The following is a 23,308-nucleotide window of genomic DNA, read 5'->3' as shown; positions in this document are numbered from 1 at the left end:
GATGAATTAGCTCGCACATCTGTCTGGAGCAGGTGCACCCACCAATCTTCCATTCGCTCTCTTTCACTCTCCCTCCCTCTTTCTCATCCATGACTGGCTTAGCTACTGATCCTTTCTCTGTTTCTCTGTTTGCTTGACTGATGTATAAAAAATACATGTAAGTGCTGTAAAACAGATGTTATTCTTGGTAAAGTGTGTTTGACTTGGCTCTTTTCAGCCACTGAGAGCTGCAGTGTGGGCCCTATCACTGCTTGTGGGATCTCACATCTGTCATTCACGTTTAGAAATGAAGGAGAATAAGAAATGGCGATACATCTTGTTCTTGGCTGCCCTGGAGGTTTTGGACGTAAAAGCAGATTAAGTTCATCTATTTTCCTTCTTTTAAGCGGGATGCGCCCTAGGGTTGCTTGGCATGTTTGTTCTGTAAAGTATTAGTTAAATATTTTTAATTATTGAACATATTAGTTGGCCGCCGTAGTTTCTTGAATCAGTTTCCCGAGGCTGTTTAGTTGTTGCAGTCGATTTGCTGTTGATAACAAAGGCTGGTATCATACAGAAGCTCAAATGTCGCTATCAATCCCCAGCCCTTGCCTGAGCAGACACACTTTCAGAAAACATAGCAAAACACATCTATTGATCCACATATAAAATTTAATTCAATTTCTCTCAGCTACATGTCATGTTTGAGTTACACATGGACCTTTCCATTTCATTTGGATATGTTTATAAAGGGCACTCATTGACCTTTGCGATAGTTGTCTTATAATCTATAAAAAACGCCTTTCTGTCAAGAGTACGCTACTGCTGTTATATTCAGATTCATTCTACTGGAGATTTGTGTTTAAACGAAAGTGACTTTAATCAGCCAAAGTGCCAATATCAATTTCATCTGGTGAGCACTATCAATCTGTACCCAACACACTGGAAGAGAGAGGCAGCGTCCATTAGAACCCTTGGGCAGCTATTCAGAAAATGGATAGAAATACTGTATATAAATTAACTTGCATAAACTTCTACGTTTAAAAAAAGTGACAGGTTTTCATAATGTTTTATTTAGAATCTCCTTTAATAATCTAGTTTTCTGCTGCTTGTTCCAAGAAAATTCTAACTGAGCTGAATTGAACTTCAGGAAGTTAAAACTTCAGGATGTACCGTTTCACCCTGAGACAGGCCAAACCCGCTGGTTTGTTGACTGGCAAAGTTAGTTTGCGAGGAGTTGAGAGGAATGTTGGGAATGCGTGTCTGCTGGAGATGGGGCTGTGTTCTGGCAGAAGGATGAAGCTCCACTGGGCTCCGGTGTGACTGAATAGTGGTCACTCCATCTGTCAGTAATTAGCTCTGAGCTAGCTTCCATCAGGCGGCGACTTCCACACTTTTTCCCTTAACGCAGACAGATGCATTTCCCCCCACCCCCTTTCCTGTTGATCCAGCCTTAGAAATGAACTCTTGTTACCATAGGTCCCATAGGCTATAGTGCAGCATTTCACAAAGTTAGGAAGTAGTCATCCATCACACGTGACCTATAGGACACTTACTACATTGAAGAAACCTCTGGAGATGGCTGAGTGTAAAGATCTTATGAAATGAAAAGTAAGACTTTTGGTTTTGAGACCATCTGTATGCTAGTTTTCTGACAAGAAAACGTCTTAGTAGATATATAAAAAACAATGGACCACAAATATGCGAGGCACACTGGCAGATACGTAAACTGCATGTGTTAAAGGGATAGTTCACCCAAAAGTACTAATTCTGTCTTCCTTTATTACCCTCAGATTATGTGAAAATGACTTTCTTTTCTGAAGTGAATGGGTGCTGGCGCTGTTCGGTTACCAACTTTCTTCAAAATATATTTTGTGCTCTATTAAAGAAATAACAAAAGGTTGAGTAAATCATGACCTTTTTTCCTTTTTGGGTGAACTATCACTTTAAAAAAACAATGGTAAGCATTAGTCAAATCTAATGGATTGCAGGGTGCAAACCAACAATGTTCCCATTACCATCCCTGAAACTTTATCTGCAATGCCATGCTACTCCATTAACCTTTATTGTTGTGGTAATAAGCAATTCAAAAAAAGCATGGGTGATAAAGGGTCTCAACATGCAACATGTGTTGTTCCTGAAATTATTAAGAAGGCTTCATAAGATTCCCTTTGTTCACATTAGTCTGCTTGAAGTGTATTACTTTCTAACCGGCTAAGTGTGGGGCCTGCAAAATAATATGTTAACAACAAAGCGACTTTTCCGTTTTGTGATTATTTATTTGTTTGCGGCAGCCATGTTGAGGCTTGTTATTCTGCGATCTGCTACCAAAGCTGTCTAATCGTCACCTGAGTGACTGCCAAGCGTCTCGCCTGACTTCCTCCATTCAACCCAGCAAGCATGTGTGTGTGTCAAGATCAGGAAAAGACAAGGTTAGACTGCCACACAGTTTTTCATTTTACGTTACATAAATGAAAATACTGTGTTCAGCACCTCACACACAGCACTTGGATGCTTACAGCATTATAGTCCGTTTTAATATTCGGCTAGGAAATCTGTCTTAGTGTCTCGTCTGTCCGGGCTGGTCCGCAAGATAAATCTAAAGATGAACATATTTTTGAATATATCGTATCTTTCCCTGTTTGCACATTGAGAGTTGAGCTGGTTGAAAAGTAGAGAATTGAAATGCATCTAAAAAGTATCTCTCTTTCTTTCTTTAGGTAACTTGGGCCGCGTTGACTACATCAGTGAATTCGAGTTTGATCTCTTCATCAGGCCTGACACGTGTAACCCACGCTTCAGGGTGTGGTTTAACTTCACAGTGGAAAATGTTCGAGAGACCCAGGTGAGTCCACCACACCTGTGCGGGTACCTCGCACTACCTCCTCAGAGATACCTTATCAGACCCCCACGGATAGCCGCTGTGCAAGTAACATTTCATTTGGGTTGTATCATTTGTACTTCACTGCTCTTTGAAAATATCTTTTGACTTTTTCCAACAAATAAATATGATGCAAGTGACTAGATAAATCTGCCTGAATAGTTTAAATGTCATGCATATTGAAAGTGATGTCCACCTGTCATTATTTCATCGATGATATGCCAAAAGTTTTTCGAAACTTCCAAAACTGTCACCCACTCAGACTCCTCACCACCCCAACAGCAGACAATTAGCAGCCCAATAATTTCATTGCTAATGCTGATGTAAATTCTCAGTAGATAGGATGACGGATGCTTTAAATGACATCTCCGGCTCCTGGAAGAATCGATATCGCAAATGAATCTTAAATCACGCAGGCTTACATGAATGTAAATTACTTTCTGGGGGAGCGTGACGCTTAAGTGCCAGTTCATGCCTGTAATCAATTTATAGAGACTTCTAGGTTCACAAGTTAGGAACAGATTGCTTAATACGCGATGGGGGGATTTCACAAAGATTGATAGCGGAGTTTGTTTGCACGTGTTGTTTGCGTTGTTTAAGAGTCATAAAAAGAATTATGACATTCGGTCAAAACGTGAGTAACAATGCACAGCGCAATTCCAAGGTTATGGATTATGCAGCCGAACTTTATGATTTAGTTATTGTCTGATATATCACCATATAGTTTTAATCTAAATAAACAATAAATTGAGGTGACCCTGCACACAAGTCAAAATGACAAACTTTGCCTTATTGTTGTTTAGCTCCAAGCCCGTCTTGATCTTTTTTTTTCTTTTTTTTGCTGTTCTCTTGTCACAGCGCAACAGGCAGACACTATCCAGTCGTAAGCTCAGGATAATGTCATTGGTTGAGAGGAATGGTCACATGCCACAGTGATATGTGGGTATAAAGGGCGTGTCTGCTGGAAGGTCCAGCTGGCTGGGCTGGGCTGCGGTTGTTCAGTTCTGTAAACGCTCATCAGCGCTGTCATTTTTGTTTAATAAGTGAAGGACAGTTTAGACTAAGATGGGAGGGGCAAAATAAACATGCACTGGGTATCTTATCGATCTTGGATACCTCTACACAAGGATCGCACGTAGCGTGGGGACAAGCAAGATAGTGAGAGAGACGAGCTGTTATTAATAGGAAGTGCTTTACAAAGAAATATAAAGCGAGACAAAATATAATGTGTGACGGCAGAGAGTGAGTAGATAAAATTGTGGGAGGCTGCTGTTTGTAGCCTGGGTCTATCAGCTCATCTCCCTCCAGTGCTGTAGTCAGCGCTAATCAAATTTTATGGGCAAGAGTTGAATGGAAGCCCTAGCCCGGGAGTCTGATCGATTTCAGGGCCAGATATCACTCTGCATCCTGCGCCAACAGGATATTTGCTGCTGTGGCAAAAAAAAGGATCGGGGAGGGGAAAGAAAACACACGGCAAACACACTACAGGTGGCAAAGGGAAACATTTACACTATTAGCTTTTGAGGTGCTTTGTTGACGCCGACGCTACCCATTTCTCTCTCCCGCTGTCACCACCTTGCCCTCTCTCGCCGTAATCTTTCCTCTATCAATCCAATTTCCGTTTAAAATGAGGACTAGTGTGAATTTAATCTACTTCAGTGGGAGGAGGTGGGAGCGGGGGTTTAGCAAAATGGAGTTTGTTTGGTCGAGATGGTTTGTGTGCACATGTGGAAAACACAGACGAAAACTCCTTGTGATGTGATTTGCTGGCGCTTTTTAAGGCGAAATTTATGTGGACTGAAGCTGAAAGCCCTGTGCTATAGAGATATCAGGTTGGGCGCGAGGAAAGACGCATGCTTCGTTTCGCACACAACCGCAAACTCTTTGGCATGATCGGGGAAACGGGAAGCAGTTGAAGTCCTTGATACTGAAGCTGAGATGGTCATATTGAAGTTAATGTGAGCTGGTGCAACAGATTCGGTTTTGGATTTGGATTCAATTTATTGTCATTACACACATACAAGTACAGTGCAACGAAATGTATTCTCAATCAGCTTAGCGGATTTGTGGAAATGGACTATGGTGTTTTTATGATGGATAGATGTCTTTTAGTTCTGTTACCTCAGAACCTGGAATCCCTCTGTCTCGTGGAGCTGGGGGAAGGATGCAGGTTCATTATTTTGCAGTGGGTGGTGTTTGTAGCTGCTATTAAAATTGATCACTGTAATTGCGTGCTGCCATTATAAAGCAATGGCTTTAATGCTCATCCAAAAAGTATACTGTATTGGAGAAAGGAAAGCGATTATATAGTTTCAAAGGGACATTTGCTAACATTTTAAAGCTCAAGCTTGATAATATATCTGGAATGTTAGGCTGGTGTAAATCTATTCTTATTCATTTTTGGAAATAACATCTCTCTGTATATCTATTATGTTTTATATCTTGAAGCTTTTTAAATTATATTTGTTTTGCTGTGGGCCTTATCAATAGCTGAGTCACAATGTTTTGCATGTTATTTCATTTTTACTTGTACCTGTACTCCTCTCCTCTCCTCTCCTCTCCTCTCCTCTCCTCTCCTCTCCTCTCCTCTCCTCTCCTCTCCTCTCCTCTCCTCTCCTCTCCTCTCCTCTCCTCTCCTCTCCTCTCCTCTCCTCTCCTCTCCCCTCAAGGACTTATCATTTTATGATGCTCCAAATTAATGTCATTTAAGTGCGTTTCTTCCCATGCGCTCAGTACGAGAGTCAAAGACTGCTATTAGCTCATCAGAGTGACGGCACGCAGTATAAACATTTTGACGTCTTGTATCTGCACAAAGAAAGGAACGGGCGAAGCAGAGAAAAGAGAGAGAGGGAGATGGGAGGAGAGATCTTGACCCATTCGTGAGTGCTGTAATGGATGAGATGTATATTGATTTTTCTGTTGGAGTGGTGGGGAATTGGTGGAGCAGGTATATGCTTGTATCGTAAATAGCATTTGTGTGTGTGTGTGTGTGTGTGTTTGTATTAAAGGTAGCATTAACGTATGTGTGTGTGTCTATCTTAGTAAATGTGTGAAATAAGGTTGTCTATGTGAGTGTGTGAATGTGATGGTCTCGGCCTGCGCGTATGTGTGTAAGAGAGATTTGCGGGAATGGGCGTGTGCTAAGTGATCTTGGCCGTGTGTTCTGGGAAGGCTGCTGGAGGTTGTGCTGTGTAATATCAGCTCTTTGGCTCAGCCCAGCCTCTGCATCTGACTCTGTAAACCTGCATAATGGACTCTAACACACACGCACACACACCCTCATGCAATATTGTACGTTCTAACAGTGACTTTTAACCCTTCTGGTGTCCTTCAGACTGGACTGAGGAGCATGATGGGAGGGGCAGTGAATGTCTGCAGCTCTGTCTCTAGAGGATTCGGGCTAGATCTGTGTGGTCATGGGCGGTGCCGTTTGTGTATCTGTGTGTGAATGTTTGTTTGTGTGATGTGTAGAGTTAGAGGACATACCGTGTCAGAATAAAGATTTAATTTAGCTGTTCACAACGGTTTAATCGCATAACAATTTAGTTATAATATTGTTTCAGTGCAGTTTTGAAGAAAATCAAGAATGGTCACTTGATCAAGAAAAGACATCTAATTGCAAACGGCATGTACTTCCTTTTAGAACTTCCTAGTAAACAGTACATTTTTGTACAGTACATGTATATATATATATATATATGGCTCATTGGATGCAAGCTAAATTATGAAACTATTTAAAGCAAATGAATGAGTTTGGCATCAGTGCAAACAGCTACTTTACATTTATGTAACACTTAAGTTTAACAACAAAAGACTCATAATAGTAATACATTATAAGTATGAGCCTGAGCCATGTGTAACGATATATGCACACCTGGGACCATACATCAGTTGAAATTTATATTAATGCAGCAAGCTGCAAAGTTGCTTGGCAACCACAGTCAACTTACAGTTATATTTTTTACACTAGGGAGAAGTAGCATGTCTTGACGTGTCAAAATTAAATTGCTCCTCTTATAATCAAAAGGTATCAATTGTCTGTTTTTCCCCTGCTACAGATATAATATATCACACAGTCATAAAACCCAGCTATAGTCTCATCCTCACACACCCTGACCCTTGTGTCATTTCAGACCTGTATGTCTTTGTTCTGCAGAACACAAAAGAAGATGTTTTAGAGAATGTTGGTTTGTGGGTTGTGTCCGTGCAATAGAAGAGCATGGGTACCGGCGTTGTTCGGTTACCAACATTCTGAAGCAAGAAAGAAATAAGAAAAATGTCGAACAGGATCGAAATGAAAAGAGCGTGTGTAAATAATGACTTTAATGAGTTTTCATCTTCAAGACAATTCTTAAAATATCTTCTGTGTTCGGTAGAAACAGAGGTTTGAACAAATCATGGCTCAATAAATGATAACATATCTGCCTTTTGACTGCTGATTTTTTTAGCTGACGTTACATCAGTATTATTATAATGTAATATTATTGGATCTTTTTGTATTAAATCCATCTGTGTTTAATATTCTTAAGAGAACCCATTCCTCGAATGATTCCAGTTTAGTGTCATTACTTAAATGTCAGCTTTACTGTTGATGTAACACAAGCTTCAAAGACATGACATTATGAAAGTTATACGTGTTGCAAACACTGTTTCATGTGTCTTTAAGACTTAATTCCACAATAAGGCACAACAACAAACTAAAAAACATCATTTCTATTTACATTTGTCTCTTCTGCCTCTTTGTGTAGTGGCTGATATTTTCTCTCAGCTTTTAAGTCGTTTCCTTGTCATCCTTTTGCACACCGTTTCTTAGAGATTTCTCCAAAGGGGGTGGAAAAAGTGAACAGATGTCTGGGATGTGGCAGGGGTCCTGTTCACCTCTTGGTGAGGTTGTTTGAGGATTACACCTGTAATTTAGGTAAAGGAGCCCAACAGCAAGACGTAGACCTCTATGTTCTCACGCAGGTTTAAAATCTCCTGCAGGAGTCTTCACTGACATATTTGGTATATGCTAACATAGCAAACCACTTTCTTGCTAAACATAATATTAAGAATATAATTCTCACAAATGTGAGTGTAGGTCTGTTTTGATTATATTTTTTGCTATTATGTGTAATATTTTGTTTTAAAACGGCAGGAAGTTGAACCAAATATTAAAATCGAATTTTCTGAGGGCGGATATGCTTTACTCATTCAGAAAAACATTCCTATTAGGCCCCAGCTTTGTTTTGCGATCATTCCAAGCCATTGCTAATGTGGTCACACAAGCAGAGTGTTTCTTTCCAATATGGCGTGTCTATTTACAGTCTTGCTATACAAGCGGCTAATGTGGCTAATGTACTGTGATTTGGCCGGGCTGCCGGGGATCTGCACAGGAAGCTCATTTCACAGATATCTAAGCACGCTGCACATAGCGGCTCCGGCAGCACCTCGGCTCCGCGGCGATCATCCGGATGGCGGGTGCATCTGCGCTCCATACGGAGCCCAATACACTTCCTCTGCGGGGAGGACGGAGAGCTTGCCATGTGCGGACCCCCTGCCAACACGAAAGCTTCTGATTACATCCGCAGCGCCCCTCGGTCTACTCCTCTAAAACACCAACCAGCCGGGCAGGTGGCCCATTTATATACATTAAAAGTGCCAAGCATCTCACGCCTCAACTATAGTTTTTTTTATGAAGGCCTCTGCTGGGTAGGGTAGGTAGTCTAAGGGACCCTTTTGAGTGGCTAAAAGGCTGAATTTGGCTGTGCCTGGCGCAGCTAGCGGGACGCGTTGTAAGGGAATGGCAGGGGCCACGCAGAGCGCTGCGCATCTGGACGACCGCACGCACGACGGGCATAGGATCATACTTTTACAGGCCGTAATGAATACAGATTGCGCAGCCGGATAGAGATGCTCGGCAATCTGCTGTGCCGAAAATGAAACAACTGCTGCTCTAATCAAATAGTCTTTTCATGCCAGCATACTCCTTAAGTCAAGGCTAAATTTAATTCCAGAATTCTGGGGTTATAAATGTTGTAATTAGACCATTGTTTTTAAACAGGAGGCATCTGCACAGACTGTGTCTGTCTCTCCGTTATCTCTCACTCTTTCTCTCTCTCAATGCTCTGCGTCTCCCATCTCTTTGTTGTAGCCTATTGCGGCCCCAGTGTGCGGAATGTGAAAGCTGAGGCTATAGACTCTTTGGGGCCCTTTAGAACCTCTGCCCAAGTCAGATTCATTATGCTGACTAGCATTCAGGGAGTCTGCAGTTTATTAAACAAAGATAAGCCGGTGAGTAGCGGCACACTGATGGTTTGTTGCGGCTTTTGTTTCTGTTTGTGTGCTTAATTCAATCAACACCGTGCCCCCCTCTAACCACACTGTTTGTTCTTCGCCGTTAATTACTGTCTAAATTGTTCTCTTGATGTTATATCTGTGTTTATTTACAATGGGGGGGCTGCGGAGATGGCTTTTATAAGTAAGGTGTGTAGCTGCTATCTGCTCACTTCAGCTTTCTATTTTCTGCCTACCAATAAGAAACCCTGTAGACAAAGCAAACAATCGCTAGGTTGGAGCTTCCAAACGTTGTTTGTGTTTGGACTTTAACACGGGCAGGGCTGCTGAACTTTGGAAAACAAGGATCCTCTTTCACGTCAGGGCAGCGCTTGTTATTAATATACAGTTATTTCCTTTTAATAATAATATTATATATAAATATATAATTATATAAATACAATTCTTTATTAATATTAATGAGGTATGTAGACTCAGATTTTTGGTATGCCATTTTTGGTAATTGAATTAAATACTAATAAAAAAGTAAATCGTTATAAAAGAAATTTAAGATGGAAAATAAATATTGTTGACATATTCCAGCGAGTAAATTATTTTTTTTGCATAGTGTCATATTGTTTGTGACACATATACAGCCGCCCATTTAAGAAAAGTAAAAACAAAACTTTTTATCACAGTTTTTATGTGTCTTGTCATGCCGTCTGTCTTTCACATTGCTGTGAGGTTTGATTTTGTTGAAATTCAACAGAAACTGGACTGAAATGCCCACAAAATATCTAGAAATACTGAATACATTTAATATTTTAATGGTTTCTTATTTTTATCACATTATCACAGCTGTATAAAAGAATCTCTTGTGTTAAAGCAGCACTATAGAACTTTTGCTCATGGCTCCCCCATATGGTTGATAACACAATTGTCTGTTGCCAGTGCTGTAAATAATATCGCTGTATAAGCTTCCCCGTGGGCAGCGCAATATATGTAAATGTATTTACTTAGCTGATGTAACCGGCGGATGCAGAAATGTCGTTTGGAAACCATTTCGCACTCTTCCACAGGCAGGGGATTGGCGAACACAGAACTTACAGAGTGTGGTCATATGAAGATTATAGGAGAAACATGCAGTTGTGATTGACACGATGTTGATGGCATCATGCAGACCACAAAAGGTGGGTTTAGGTCATTGTTAAGTACCACTTAACTTACCCAACTGCTAGAACAGGGCATCGCTTTCCTTTTAAATTATGTTTATTTGTACCTCATAATTCAGCCTGTTAATCTTTCATTTGCATAAGCAAAGTGACCTTTTAAACTCATAACCTGTGACACTTTGCTGTGTCTGTCCTCGGTTAGGATTGTTGTATGTGCAGTAGATGAATCGGATGTCTCGCTAGATGAGCAGATAGAACTTACAGGTCAGAATTAGTGTCGCGTGCACACACCGGCGTTGACACCGCAGGACCTTCATGCGGGCCTGCTGCCATCGCTCCCGGGCACTGCCATTCATTAAACGGTTATTGGTGGTTCTGAAAAGGCAGAAATTATAAAACGCAAACACGCTTGGTATGACACTTTCAATGCATTGAATGTGGATATTATGAAAGGCAGGCCGAGGCCTAGAAGGAGATGTGTGGTGGGGAGCTGTCGGTATTTGCATTTTCATCGCATTCAGTGTCTTCCACTTATTGCTCTAAAATTGTTTTTGAATCTCCAATTCCGTGGTTATGAGGCTGTATTGAATACCATTTGCTCTGTATTATTTGATGTGGAGGCAGCGGAGAGAGGTGCTGTCAATCTGTGTTCACGGCTAATGTTGTTAAGTAAAGCCAATATGGTTGTTTTCAATGCACGGTGTCGCGAACGGGGCGGCTGGTGACATTGCGAAGAGCGAGAGAGAAGGAAATGAGGGAGATGGTGCGCTCTTCGTTTAGCGTACATTTTGTCTGGCTAGTTGTTAATTAATTGATGCTGTGTGTAATTTCCCAGATAAATAGGTTACATGTAATTTTGGTTTGAAGCTGAATTTATCAGCTTGGTAGGATTGAGTTGTTAGACACAGTTGCCCCTAGACAACTTTGCTTATGTTGCATACACAAGCAGGAATCCGGGCTAAAAAAATAACAAGGGTGCCATTGGCTCCATTGAAATGTTTTAATCAACAAATTGCAGAATTGCTTAATATTAATTGTTCCGTATTGATGTTCTCGTGTGTACGTTCTCTCATGAGTCATTGCAAACTCTGTGAATTTGCTGTTCACCATTGTTAGAGCATCACTGGCACGTGTTTGGTTGTACATCGTTTCAACCTTGTACGTGTATTCCCTACCAAGTCAACATGAAGAAAGTATAAAGTAGGTTATAGTAATTATGTAACTGTATATTCATATATAAAGATTTAACAGACAGGTGAGTTAAAGATGACTGCTCTGCCTGTCATGGCTGCGGGTACAGAATGAAGCAGGATGGAAGTGAGACAAAGCTGCTGTACCCACAGTGTTCTGGGGCGACAGGACTCAGCGCTGCCCGCAAGCCCCAGGGGAGATACGGCTCTTACCGCTGCCAGCAGCTTTTTAAGGCCTTCTGCGTCATGCCCCACCTCAAACTCCATGAATCTTTCATTACGCTGGTTTATCTAGAAACCGAATGACCGTTGCAAATGGCCGAGTGCACGCACACAGGCACACTGATATAAACCTACACATACACATAGATCCCAAACATTTCATGTAACCTGACAGGTAACACGCATGATGAAATGTATCACATGTGATGGGACTTAGATCCTTTTGATTGTGATCCTATAAAGCACATGATTAGGGAAAGTTATCAATTAAGCAGGTGTCGTTATTTCAAGCTTTGAAATTTTCTCTGCGATTTACCTTCAAACTAGTTATTACATTTTGAGCTTTTTTGCTCATCTAGCCAACGTCAACCACGTCAATGTGAAGTGTACTATAGTACATTGATGATGGGTCGGGGTCTCATAATTATTCATGAGACGGTGTTTTCTTGACCAATGAGAAGACATAAAGCTTTTAGAAATGGAGACAAGTGGACTTTTAGACTTGCTCATGAAGGCAGTCTGTGTCAGGAATGCGGTACCGTGACCTGAGGACTTTTCCATCTTTTCAAATGCGGTGGCAGAATGCATGAAGTCTTAACCCAGGTAGCAAACAGACGTTGGCCCAACGTTTGTTGTTGTGTTGGGCCAACGTTGGGTGCTGACGTTGGCCCAACGTAATTTTGTCTGTTGGGCCAACGTGGGGCCAACCATGTTATTGGACGGCCAGCAGACCTTCTGCCAACCTAAAAAATACCTTACCAACCTAAAAACCCCTAAATCAACATTGGGCCAACGGACAAAATTACGTTGGGCCAACGTCAGCACCCAACGTTGGCCCAACACAACATTTTAAGATTGTGATATGGCCTATTCATTGTTGAATTGCATTAAAACAGAACAACAGACAAACTGAATTGGTTATAAAAATGAAATTTATTGGTAACAAAAAAGAAACAGCATAAAAAAATGCAAAGAAAAGTAAAACAAAGTCAAAGAAATCAACAAGGAACCAAAGTGACAAAAAAGGGGACAAAGAAAATGCGGAAGAAGGCCAAACATTTTTTGCAGATTTGAAGCTATTTGATGATGAAGACGGAGTGGAGGAGGAGAAGAAGCAGCATATATTCCTGTAAAAAACAACAAACATACAAACAACTTTTTAGAACATTTAAGATGTGTCGGTCTATTTTAATTACACAACCCAAAAAAGGTTTTTTGCAAGAAATTCACCATATTGGGGTAGCAAATGTTTTATACATCTTAATGCAGTGTAAAGATGAAGTGCACCACTGTTTATAATATTTTAGTCATATCGAATTACTAACAACAAAAATAAAGTATCTGAAAATAAAGGAAATCTGTCAAGAAAATAAAGACAAATAAAAGATATGCACTACATTAGCTCAGTTGCGTCACAAGCTCAGTCAAACCGCCAGATTACACCAACAGTCAACATTAAAGTTTATAATATTTTAGTCTTATCTAATTACTAACAACAAAATGAACATTACTGTGAACTTATTTTAATGAGGTAACCCGGAATTAATGAAAACTTACCTCAGAATTTACAACAGAAACGAAAACTCGTCTGAGGTAAACATCTGACTCTGAACTCACGAGGACGGAGGCGCGCGCGCCCACAAATACGTGTGTGTGGCTTCATGCGGCGCTGACAGGATGATGACGTCAATGTACCGCGAGAGCGATTCGAAATTAGATCTCTACGTGTAAGTTCTCGACTCGCGATACGTTGACGTCATCATGAAGTCGAACATGACTAATAACACATAACAAAAGACAACATGTTAAAAACAATAAAGATGGTAGAACTTTTTAACATTAAATTGTATTAAAATAAACAGAAATATTGTGCTTTTAAAGCAAAGCTTTTTAGATCTTCATCCGGGGTGTGTTCAATTATTTCTACATAAATGCACATTTTGTTCTAAATGGACAGACCTTTATAAAAATTTATAAAAATGGTTTTATTATAGTAAAAGGGTAGTTACTATACAACAATAAACATCAAACAACAATAAACATCAAAAGAAAATTATCTGCTAAGATAATAACAACCAATGGTTATTTTAATAATTATACTTATATATATATATAAATAAATTATACTTATATATATATAAAATTTGAGGGAAGTGGTGGGCAATTGCAGCTGACCATACCAACGTAGGCCCAACGTTGTATTTCTGTCAGATAGGTTGGGCCAACGTAACCAACCAATATTGACGTTGGCCCAACGTCTGTTTGCTACCTGGGAAGGTGCTAACTTTAGCCTGCTAGCACTGAAATTATGATCCCGCCCTCCACGAGAACTCCTTCCAGAGCCACGCCTCCTCCAAAACACCAATACATTCTAATCGAAGCATGTACATACCTGTCCAAAAGAAACAGAGCAACCATGGTATCGTCGTTCATACACTTTTCCTGCCGGAGCTGTCTCCATCGCGTAAAAGCTGCACCAATGTTAATTCGAGTTTTACCTCTTTCATGGTCCAGTAGTTTTTTCGTCACTGATTTTTCAAATTATCTCTGTGGTTTTTTATATTCACTTGTTGAGGGTTCCTTCGTCAAGTCAGGTTGTTGCTGCTTCTCCACCATTCTCTCTTTATTGAAACAGCGGACGTGAGCGCGCTGACAGGGCCGTTTGAAGGAATTTGGGGGCCCCAAGCAAAATGGACATGGAGGCCCCCCCAACCCCCCGCCCCGCCCGCACACACGCAAAGCCTACAGGAACCACAGCATAGCCATAAAGTTTAAGTTCAACCACACTTTATATAAATAAAAAAGGTTTACAGTGCATAAACTGCTGTTGCATAAACAGTGCATAAATAAAACATGTTTAAAGTTCAAATACTCATGTTGCATATACTGTGCATAAATAAAATAAAATTACAGTGCAAATACTGCTGTTGCATATAATGTGCATAACATTTTAACGTTTTCAACAATTGACCATTTGCAAAAAACACCACTGTACCATAAAATCAAAAAAAATCTGAAATTACCTGTGAAGTACGTTTTACCATTTCACTGTTAGCATATTGAAAGAGGTCACTATTAACAGCTCAGCTCAGTGAGAGAAATTCACTCTACCTTCATCAGTGGAGGTCTCCTTAGGAAGAGCCTGAGGGCTGAGAAATTTAAGCAAAGCACCTTGAGGGAGAAAGAAAAGATGGTAACACTTAATAATAACAATCATTAATAGATGGTTAATTAATCTTTAGTTTACTGTCATTTAACTGTTAGCAAACAGTCTTTTTACTGTTAACAAACAATGAAATTATAATTATATGTTTACTAATTATTAGTAGTGCTGTAAATTAACAGTTTATTGTAACACACATTATATCTATCATATAATATATTAGGTATCGGGTAATGATTAAACATTTTTTGTAAACCTTTAAGAAACCATTTTAAAATATCTATAAACATTACATAGATAGACGACCAGATATTCCTAACACTTTGTTAAGGGTTACTAATGCTTAAAAACATCCCAAGCTAATGTTTGATGCACGGAATTTATTGTGTGCTTTTCCTAACCCCCCCATTTGGTAAATAGATCATCACGGTGGAATAGTTAGTATAGCATGCTAACGTTATGCCACTTTCATCAAAACCTATTACAAAGCTATAGCAATGTCATGTCATTAAATACGATAAACAGTGATTCTGGAACAGATCTGCATCTTCCTTATCCCGTTAAAAAACATATTACAGTAGTATGTAACCATATTCCGTCCGAAGTTGCACTAACTGTTCGTTACAAGCAGCATTTGCCGTCAGGCAGGTTACAGGTAACGTTAGCTAACATATTTTTGCAAGCCTACCTGCTGCAAAATGACACCAAGACAAGAAGAGCTATTTTATCCAGTGTAATTTATCACTTACCACTATCTTGTTTATTCTTATCCTCCTCTTCCTTTCTCTTCTTTCTTTTTTGGGATCCTGAAGCATAATTCCGCTTCATGACTGCCGACGGAGGTTTTGTTTTTGCCGGCAGCAGAGATCACGAAAGGGGCCCCTTGAGGGGGATCCCAATAAAAGTGTCATTGCACTTTACTGCATTGACTGTCAAAGGGGCGCTCAGTTTGTCGTTGCATTTTATTCTTAACCAGTTGTTGTCTTTGGGCCCCAGGCCAGCTCGGGGCCCCCGGCCAGCTCGGGGCCCCAAGCAATTGCTTGGTTTGCTTGCCTTGTCGCGACGGGCCTGCGCGCTGATGACATATGATGTCTGTGTGAACTGGGTGCGCAATGGGATGCAAATTACGTTGGATGAATATGTAAACTGGACCAGTCTCAACCAATGGCTATCGTCAAAACGTTCGGCCGGAACGTTTTTTGGTCCAACGCCTTTCGCAGACGACATATAGAGTAACAAAAATATTTGACCACTATACTTCTGGATTGCTATCAGGATGTGAGGAGATTTCCAGCCAGCATGACAAAAAATATTTCTGAACAGAATCATGCATTCTGCTTTTAAGATATGGAATCGGATTTCTTTCTCTAGTGCCGGCCACTCCTTCACTCTTCTGCCCGTTCTAGTTGCATTTTTCAAAACGAAAGAGACTAGGTAGACTGTAGACTGTAGCTGAAAAGTGGAGGTTTCATGACCCTTTAAGTTCACTTAAAAGTAGCGCTGAGATGGAAACCTTTGACGGTTTCTCAGGTACAGATTATGTCTAGTACCCGCCTACCCTGCCAAATGACATTGTCACTGGTGATTTTCTATAAAGAGTTTGAGTCTGAGACCAAACTTTTATTTTAGAAACCAACTCTCGTTAATCTGTACAGCGAGCCGAAGGAACTTTGAATTCATGACACTCTCCATCTTTGTACATACGGTTTTATCTGATGCATGTGCTTGGCCTGAAGTTAACTTCCGGTTTGTGTTTGGTAGGTTAAAGTAACAATTTATTAATTAATATAACTTTATAATAACATTTATGGTAGGTTAAATTTAATTAACAGTTACAGATTCATTTGCGGATGTCTACCGGAAATTAAGTTTGGGCCACATAAAGTTTTTTTGTTGTTGTCGTCGTTAAAACAGTCTATAGCAGGGTATTCAATGAAAGTTGCAAGGGGTCCGGTCTTTATATTTTCTTCCAACATATTGTCCGGACAATATGTTTTTTGAAAATAAATAAATCAATTAATTTATCCAACTTCGATATACTGTATGGAAGACATGATCTTTATCAGGCCATTTATTTTATATTTTGATATCCATAGTATGTATGGATTGTAGGCTCTGTGGCTAAGGGAATGCCCTCTTAATAGAAGTCTAAATAAAAAACTAATGACTACATACAAACAACAAAAGTAATGTAACAATTAAAATGCTCTAATCGTAAACAGAAAACAAATTTACTGAATTAGCCTTTCCATATCATTCATACCAGAACTATCTTTAAATAATGTTGTTCGTTACAAAATGAGAAAACCGAGCAAAATTATTTTTACCGTTTTCCAAATAAAATCATCCTTCAGAATATTCTGAAAAAATACATATCAACAATATCTTCAAAATTGACTGGATAGTGCCATTTTAAAGATGAATGCTTGAAATTAATCTTTGATGCTTGTTATCTTATAATAAATTAGATTATAAAACTTTAGCCTGGGTTTTCACAGGGTCACAAATGCTGATCAATAATGCTAATGCTTTATGTAAATACAAACGTTATGGTTAATAAAATATCACAAATCTGGTCGAAAGGATGGAGGCATATAGCAAACAGATACAAATACTTTAAAATTGCTGGATTTTGTTTACTGTTGTGTGTCCATTTACCTGCTTTGCGTGTCAGCACTACTGTGTTTAAAATGCTGCTCTTCATGCAGCGTGTCTTTGGCGGGAGAGAAGCAGCGCCTGCCAAGCGGAAAGGGTTCAAATGAATCTCGTTTGGCACTAGATTTCGATATTGTGGCTCAATTTGAACAACCAAAATAGTCAAATGTTTTAAATGGTTTATTAAGCTATAGGCCATTGCACAGACATTTGCATCTGAAATTTCTGCAAGTTAAAAAATAAATACAACCTCTAGTGGTGTCAATCACATTTACACTGCCTCTGATATGTTCGTACGTCATAAAAAGATTAGGACTGGGTTTCGATTTTCTGCATTTTTCGCAGCCGTAGCAAGCATTTTGAGAGGTGTTTTGACAATTCAGATACACTCTACAATCGAGTGCCATATACGAAAAATGAAATACGAAAATTTCGTACTGTATTTTCAAAGACCTTATGTCTCGTGGTCCGGACGAAATAAAGTAAAAGTCCTGATCCAGCCCGCGGCCCGCCAATTGAGGATGACTGGTCTATAGTTTCTGAGCAGTAAAGTATAGCGCTGCTGTAAGATAGAGCTTGCAGTCATACTTTTACTCGCAGGTATACAAACAAGTGTTTGCATTGAGTAAACAGCTGGTGTTTGTCTTCTGGATGTAGATGGTCCACTCTCTCCAGAGAGAAAATAAACCTGAATATCCTCTTAAACTTCTCAACCGCATCATGATCGTCCCCTCTGCATTACCTCCAAGTACTCATAACTCATGAAATGTAGTCGATTTAATAAATGATACAGCAGTTTTTATGGTAGATATAAGATAAAATAATGAGATCGGATAATAATCTCACCCAGGAAGCGCATTAACTCTACGTTTATGTCAAGCGCAGGTTGAGTTCGCTTGTCATTGATAGCAGAAACATACGCAGCTTCTTTGTTTGCACAGATTGTATTATCGCGGTTCAAACGCAGACACGGCCGCCCGGCCCCTGCATTCCATAATTGCTTATGCCATTGCTCAGTGGCTGTCATTTCCATTCAGTGTAAATTGCAGTATGCTGAGCTCACAAAGAGAGACACAGCCAGCCCTGTTTTTCAGCGCCGGGATGCAAAACAAATGATGTTTTCATCAGGAGACTAGCGGGGAATTTGATCAGCGGCGCTAGCTGCAGCTCCAGGCGGCTCATCGGCCAGATGTAACACAGTTAGGACGTACCTGAAGGACCCTGATTAACAGCCTATAACACTTCCCAGCCCAAAATTAAAACCCTGATATCAGTAAACATTTACCCGGATAGTCGGAAATGCCAGAACGATCCAGGGTGGTCCGTGAGTGAGATAGCAAGTTTCGCAAAACAAGTTCAGAGCTTGTTCCTGTCTGTTGTTTATGAGATTGCAGGTATCTTTGAGGCTATATCTTATATCGTCGATCTCAATTTAAATCTCAGGCCGGGCCACAAAATCTAATTTCATGTTATTTTAGAAACAATGGATTGGTTAATCTGGCAAATCTCACACAAAAAAGCGCTGCATTTAAATATCAATGAGTTATTAATTTATTCCTCACAGTCAGACTGAGTAATTGAGAGAACATCCCCTGATTTAATAAGAGATTAACATTACATTAATTAAACCACTAAATGGCATCCATTATGCTGCAGGTTTTGAGTAGTTTGTGGAAAACATTTTATTTAACACTCTTAAACACATGAGAATCCTTTGCTATGGATAAATATGGATGAACGTGGCATAAATATTAGTAATTGAACTCCTGTAGCATCACTGATTATGGTTATGTCATGTTATCATGTGATGGGCTTTCCGTGTTGTCAAAACGCTGGTCCCTGGAGATCCCCATCATTTGAAACCCTTGAATTGAACATTGAATAAACATGCCTTTAGTTAGAGAGACACGAATGAGTAAAGCAGAGGAATGGATGTGCACATGAAAGATGCTGGAAAGTTTTCTGGTGTAATGAGGCATCAGGACGAAGCTTTTGGCGAATTAATCAGCGGGCAGAGAAGGTGCCGTAAAACACACAGAGAAGAGACTGAATGTTTCTCTTGTGACAAATGTGTAATTAAGAATGATTTCATACTCTCTGTATTCACACATTCAAGGAGAGCAAGACAAAGAAATTCGTCTGCTCGGCAGTTTGATGTGAGACAGATTTTAATTACACCCCCATTACAATGACACCATTTTACATTTCAAGTTGTACGATCACTGTCCTTGTTTTGTGCCGTTTTTAAAATACTTGTGCTGCTGTAGCGTTCTGTTATTTTTAGGGATTGTTTGAAGGGATGACAGGGATAGTTTTTTCGTCTTTAAGTCACATTCATTGTATTCCAATCTTTTATGGCTTTCGTCTGCAGAACACACAAGAAGATAGTTTTTAAAACGTTACTAACCAAACAACACTTGACTTCCATTGTATGGACAGTAAGCCACAGTGATGTTTCTCAAAATATCAAATTGTGTATCCTGCTCATACTCAAAAACATTCATATAAGAGTACAATGGTCGAAAACGCAGCAGCACGCCACCTCTTCCAACAGTCCAAAAGGGCTCATGTGACACCCCTTTTCATCTCTCTCCACTGGCTACCGGTTTAAGCCAGTATCAGATTCAAGACACTGATGTTTGCCTACAGGACTATCACTGGATCTGCACCGGACTACTTTCACATCCTCCTACACTCCTAGACCCCATCAAGAACCATGCGTTCAGCAATCGATCGGCGTCTTGTATTCCCTTCTCATAAGGGCATTACATCACTTTCCCGCTCGTTCTCCTTCACAACTCCTTCCTGGTGGAACATTCTTCCTAACGCGGTCCGGTCAACCACATCTCTCACAACCTTCAAAATATTTCGTAAAACGCATCTCTTCTCTGAATACTTGACAGACAAATGAAGGAAAAAAAACACTAACCCTCTCTCTTCTCTCAACAGGTAGTGGTCTGGCTTTTGTTGAAACTAGTAGCTTTTGTATTAGCACCTATCGTACTATTGCTCTTTTATGACATATAGCTTATTGCTCCCCGAGTTCTTTGTAAGTTGCTTTGGATAAAACTAATAGTGTGAACTATTCTCAAAAATCATACTCAAAAACATTCATATAAGAGTACAATGTTAAAATTGTAAAACAAAATGCAATCTACTTTATAATAAAAATGTATTATTAGTAAATATTTGTTTTTGTTTGTGTGTACAGTTTATAAACGTCTGTATGCTTTAGGTAAGGCCTTATTGTGCAATGAGCAAAAGGGTACACGATAACCCAAATGAGGCAGTACTCTTTCAAAGTAATACAAGTTACCTATTTGTATTTATGTTCATTTTTAAGAGACTTGTGTTATTACAGTGCTTTGAGATAAATATAGGAAATCACTGGCTGATATTGTTCTTGCATAATAGGAGCATAACCGTATCTTAGAGTTTAAAATAAAATTGAAAGACAGCCAGCTAGCAACACTTGTTTACACAAAGAAAAACTTTTGTTTCAAGAGGATGGAATATAGAGCTGAAGGATGTAATGTACAGTAAGTGGTCAGACCGTCATAACGTATTGCCATTTATTCACTGTGCCACGGCACCTCTAAGTGAATTTCATGGCTTCGAACAGTAAATGCTGGTCACCTTGTTATAAGGAGATGGCAGTTATTTTCTTAAACGCACAGACATAAACACAGATCATGATAATGTGACAGAGCAAGCATGTGTAGGTGTTTATCTATTTACCCGTCTATATGGCTGTGTGTTGTTGAACAAATAGTTGTTATTGGTGATATAAACTGTATTAATTTGTGTCTGTGTGTTCAGGGCCCAGAAATACAGGCCATGTGTGAGGGCTGCTTCTCTCATTACTCTTCAAATGGCTTTTTTACTGTTAAGTAAACTGGACCAAAGCTTAAACTTATGTTCACGAAAACACTTTAACATCACGGATGTATGATCACTCACTAACCTCCAGTGATTTTTCATAATAATTAGCAGTCAGTACGAAAACGCTGTCAATGATTAATTCAACGCACAACATTTTATTGAGCATTTTCATTTAGCCCGACAAAGTAAAAAGTAATCACGTACCGTATGTTGCGTATTGATTTTACTAACATGGCCATTAGGTACGGTTATCATACTGCCTTCAAGGGATCTTCCACCCAAAAAGAAGTAGTTCCAAACCTGTATACATTTCTATGTCCTGTTGAACACTTGGTAAAATGTTAGCAACTGAGATTTTTGGGACATCTACCATATTGAAAAATGTAAATGGTAGTCAAAGGTGCCCCAGAATGGTTTCCAATTTGTGTTCAACATAACAAAAAATGATTAAATCATTTTTCCTACTATGGTGCTAAATGATGTCCCAGAAATGTCAGTTGCTAACATTTTTCCAATTATCTTTGTGACAGAATTTTCTTTTTTGGTCAGAGTATCCCTTTTAGTTGAACATGTTAGGATCTTACTCAGATAAGACGTTTTTATACGTTTGGGAAAAATGAGCCGAAAAGTTAAAAAGCTAAATCAGTCAATGCCCCGTCCATCTTCACAGCTTAGAGAGTTGAGTTTCCCACAAGTAAATATGATTTTGATTGATCATTCATCTGCATAACTCTAATTTATTTTTCTCACTGCACTTAAAGGCCACATAAGCATGGATATAAACCTAAAATATGAACTTTGAAAATATATCAGCTCATTTAAACAAGTGAGAAAAGCATCAAAAAGGTTCCAGACAATGAAGGCGGAGTTTAAAGTGTTCTCTGTGTTCATTGGGCAGTCTGGAAAATGATGTTTACTCTTTCTGATTACTTTTATGATGAGATACTTTCTTCCAATCTTGGTTTTGAAATCCAAACACGCCACACAATCTCTCTTTTAAGGGATTCTCTCTTTATCAAACAACCCCATTCTCTCTCTCTTTATCTCTCCCCCCTATCCTTCCCCCTCTCCTCATGAATACCATCGCTCAGGCAGCGAGCTGTTGCAGGCACTTTGTTGCTGACCATGGTGCTGAAAGGCCCGCTGCCTTCTATTGCTTGATTGTTCATTTCATGGTTCATATAGCCCACTCGCCATTTGTCAGCCGACCGTTAGTGCACCTGCTTTTTCGCTTTAACCCCTTCCTTTACAAACCATAACAAATCAAACCCACATTTGTTTCAGCTCATGCCTGACAGCTCACTGCCAAGGCTTCTGTTTCAATTAGAGCGGCGCATGCTAGCGTGCATTTTACAAGTGATCCTCGATACAGGCTCCGCTGCTGCAGTGGGAATACGTTTTAGTTCATGTTTGATCTCCTATAATGGGACGGCTTGTTTGGCGAAGGGGGAATTCTGTTCAAACACAAATGGAAAACACGTACATACCTGCCACTGTATTTATGAACTGGTCACAGTCATAACTGTACAGATTTTTTTTTTGTATGGCAGGGCACACCACAAAGCATTGTTTTCCTCTGACTCAATGCATGTTCAGATTTGCACGTTCACTGTCATGACCCCACCATGATTCATTTGATAAAAATCTTCATGAAAATAAATCATTGTAAAACAGTAGAATATTATGCCAAAAAATGTTTACTCAATTCATACCTACATTTACATTTACATTATTCATTTGGTAGATGCTTTTATCCAAAGCGACTTACAAGTAGGAGATCATATAAACATTTTGTTAAAACACTCAACGGTTAGTTTACATGTGTACCTGTATGACTTTATTTCTCCAGGAGAACACAAAATAATATATGTTGAAGATTATATGGTAACAGCAATGGCGGTTCCCATTC

The 23,308-nt window shown here is 39.6% G+C and overlaps 1 protein-coding gene across 1 annotated transcript in view; it reads left to right on the top strand.

Annotated features, from left to right (window-relative positions):
- LOC306900702 (cytosolic carboxypeptidase 6-like) overlaps positions 1 to 23,308 on the top strand; it is a 257,938-nt gene that overhangs the window by 16,606 nt on the left and 218,024 nt on the right. Inside the window, exon 3 of the mRNA XM_079467926.1 lies at positions 2,700 to 2,824. Coding sequence (XP_079324052.1) covers positions 2,700 to 2,824 — 125 coding nt within the window. The remainder of the gene's footprint in view (positions 1 to 2,699; positions 2,825 to 23,308) is intronic.

This window comes from Barbatula barbatula (genome assembly GCF_947034865.1).
Source record: "Barbatula barbatula genome assembly, chromosome: 11".
In the NCBI taxonomy this organism is placed as follows: domain Eukaryota; kingdom Metazoa; phylum Chordata; class Actinopteri; order Cypriniformes; family Nemacheilidae; genus Barbatula; species Barbatula barbatula.
The sequence above is the reverse complement of the archived record's forward strand: the minus strand, read 5'-3'. Positions and strand labels throughout refer to the sequence as shown.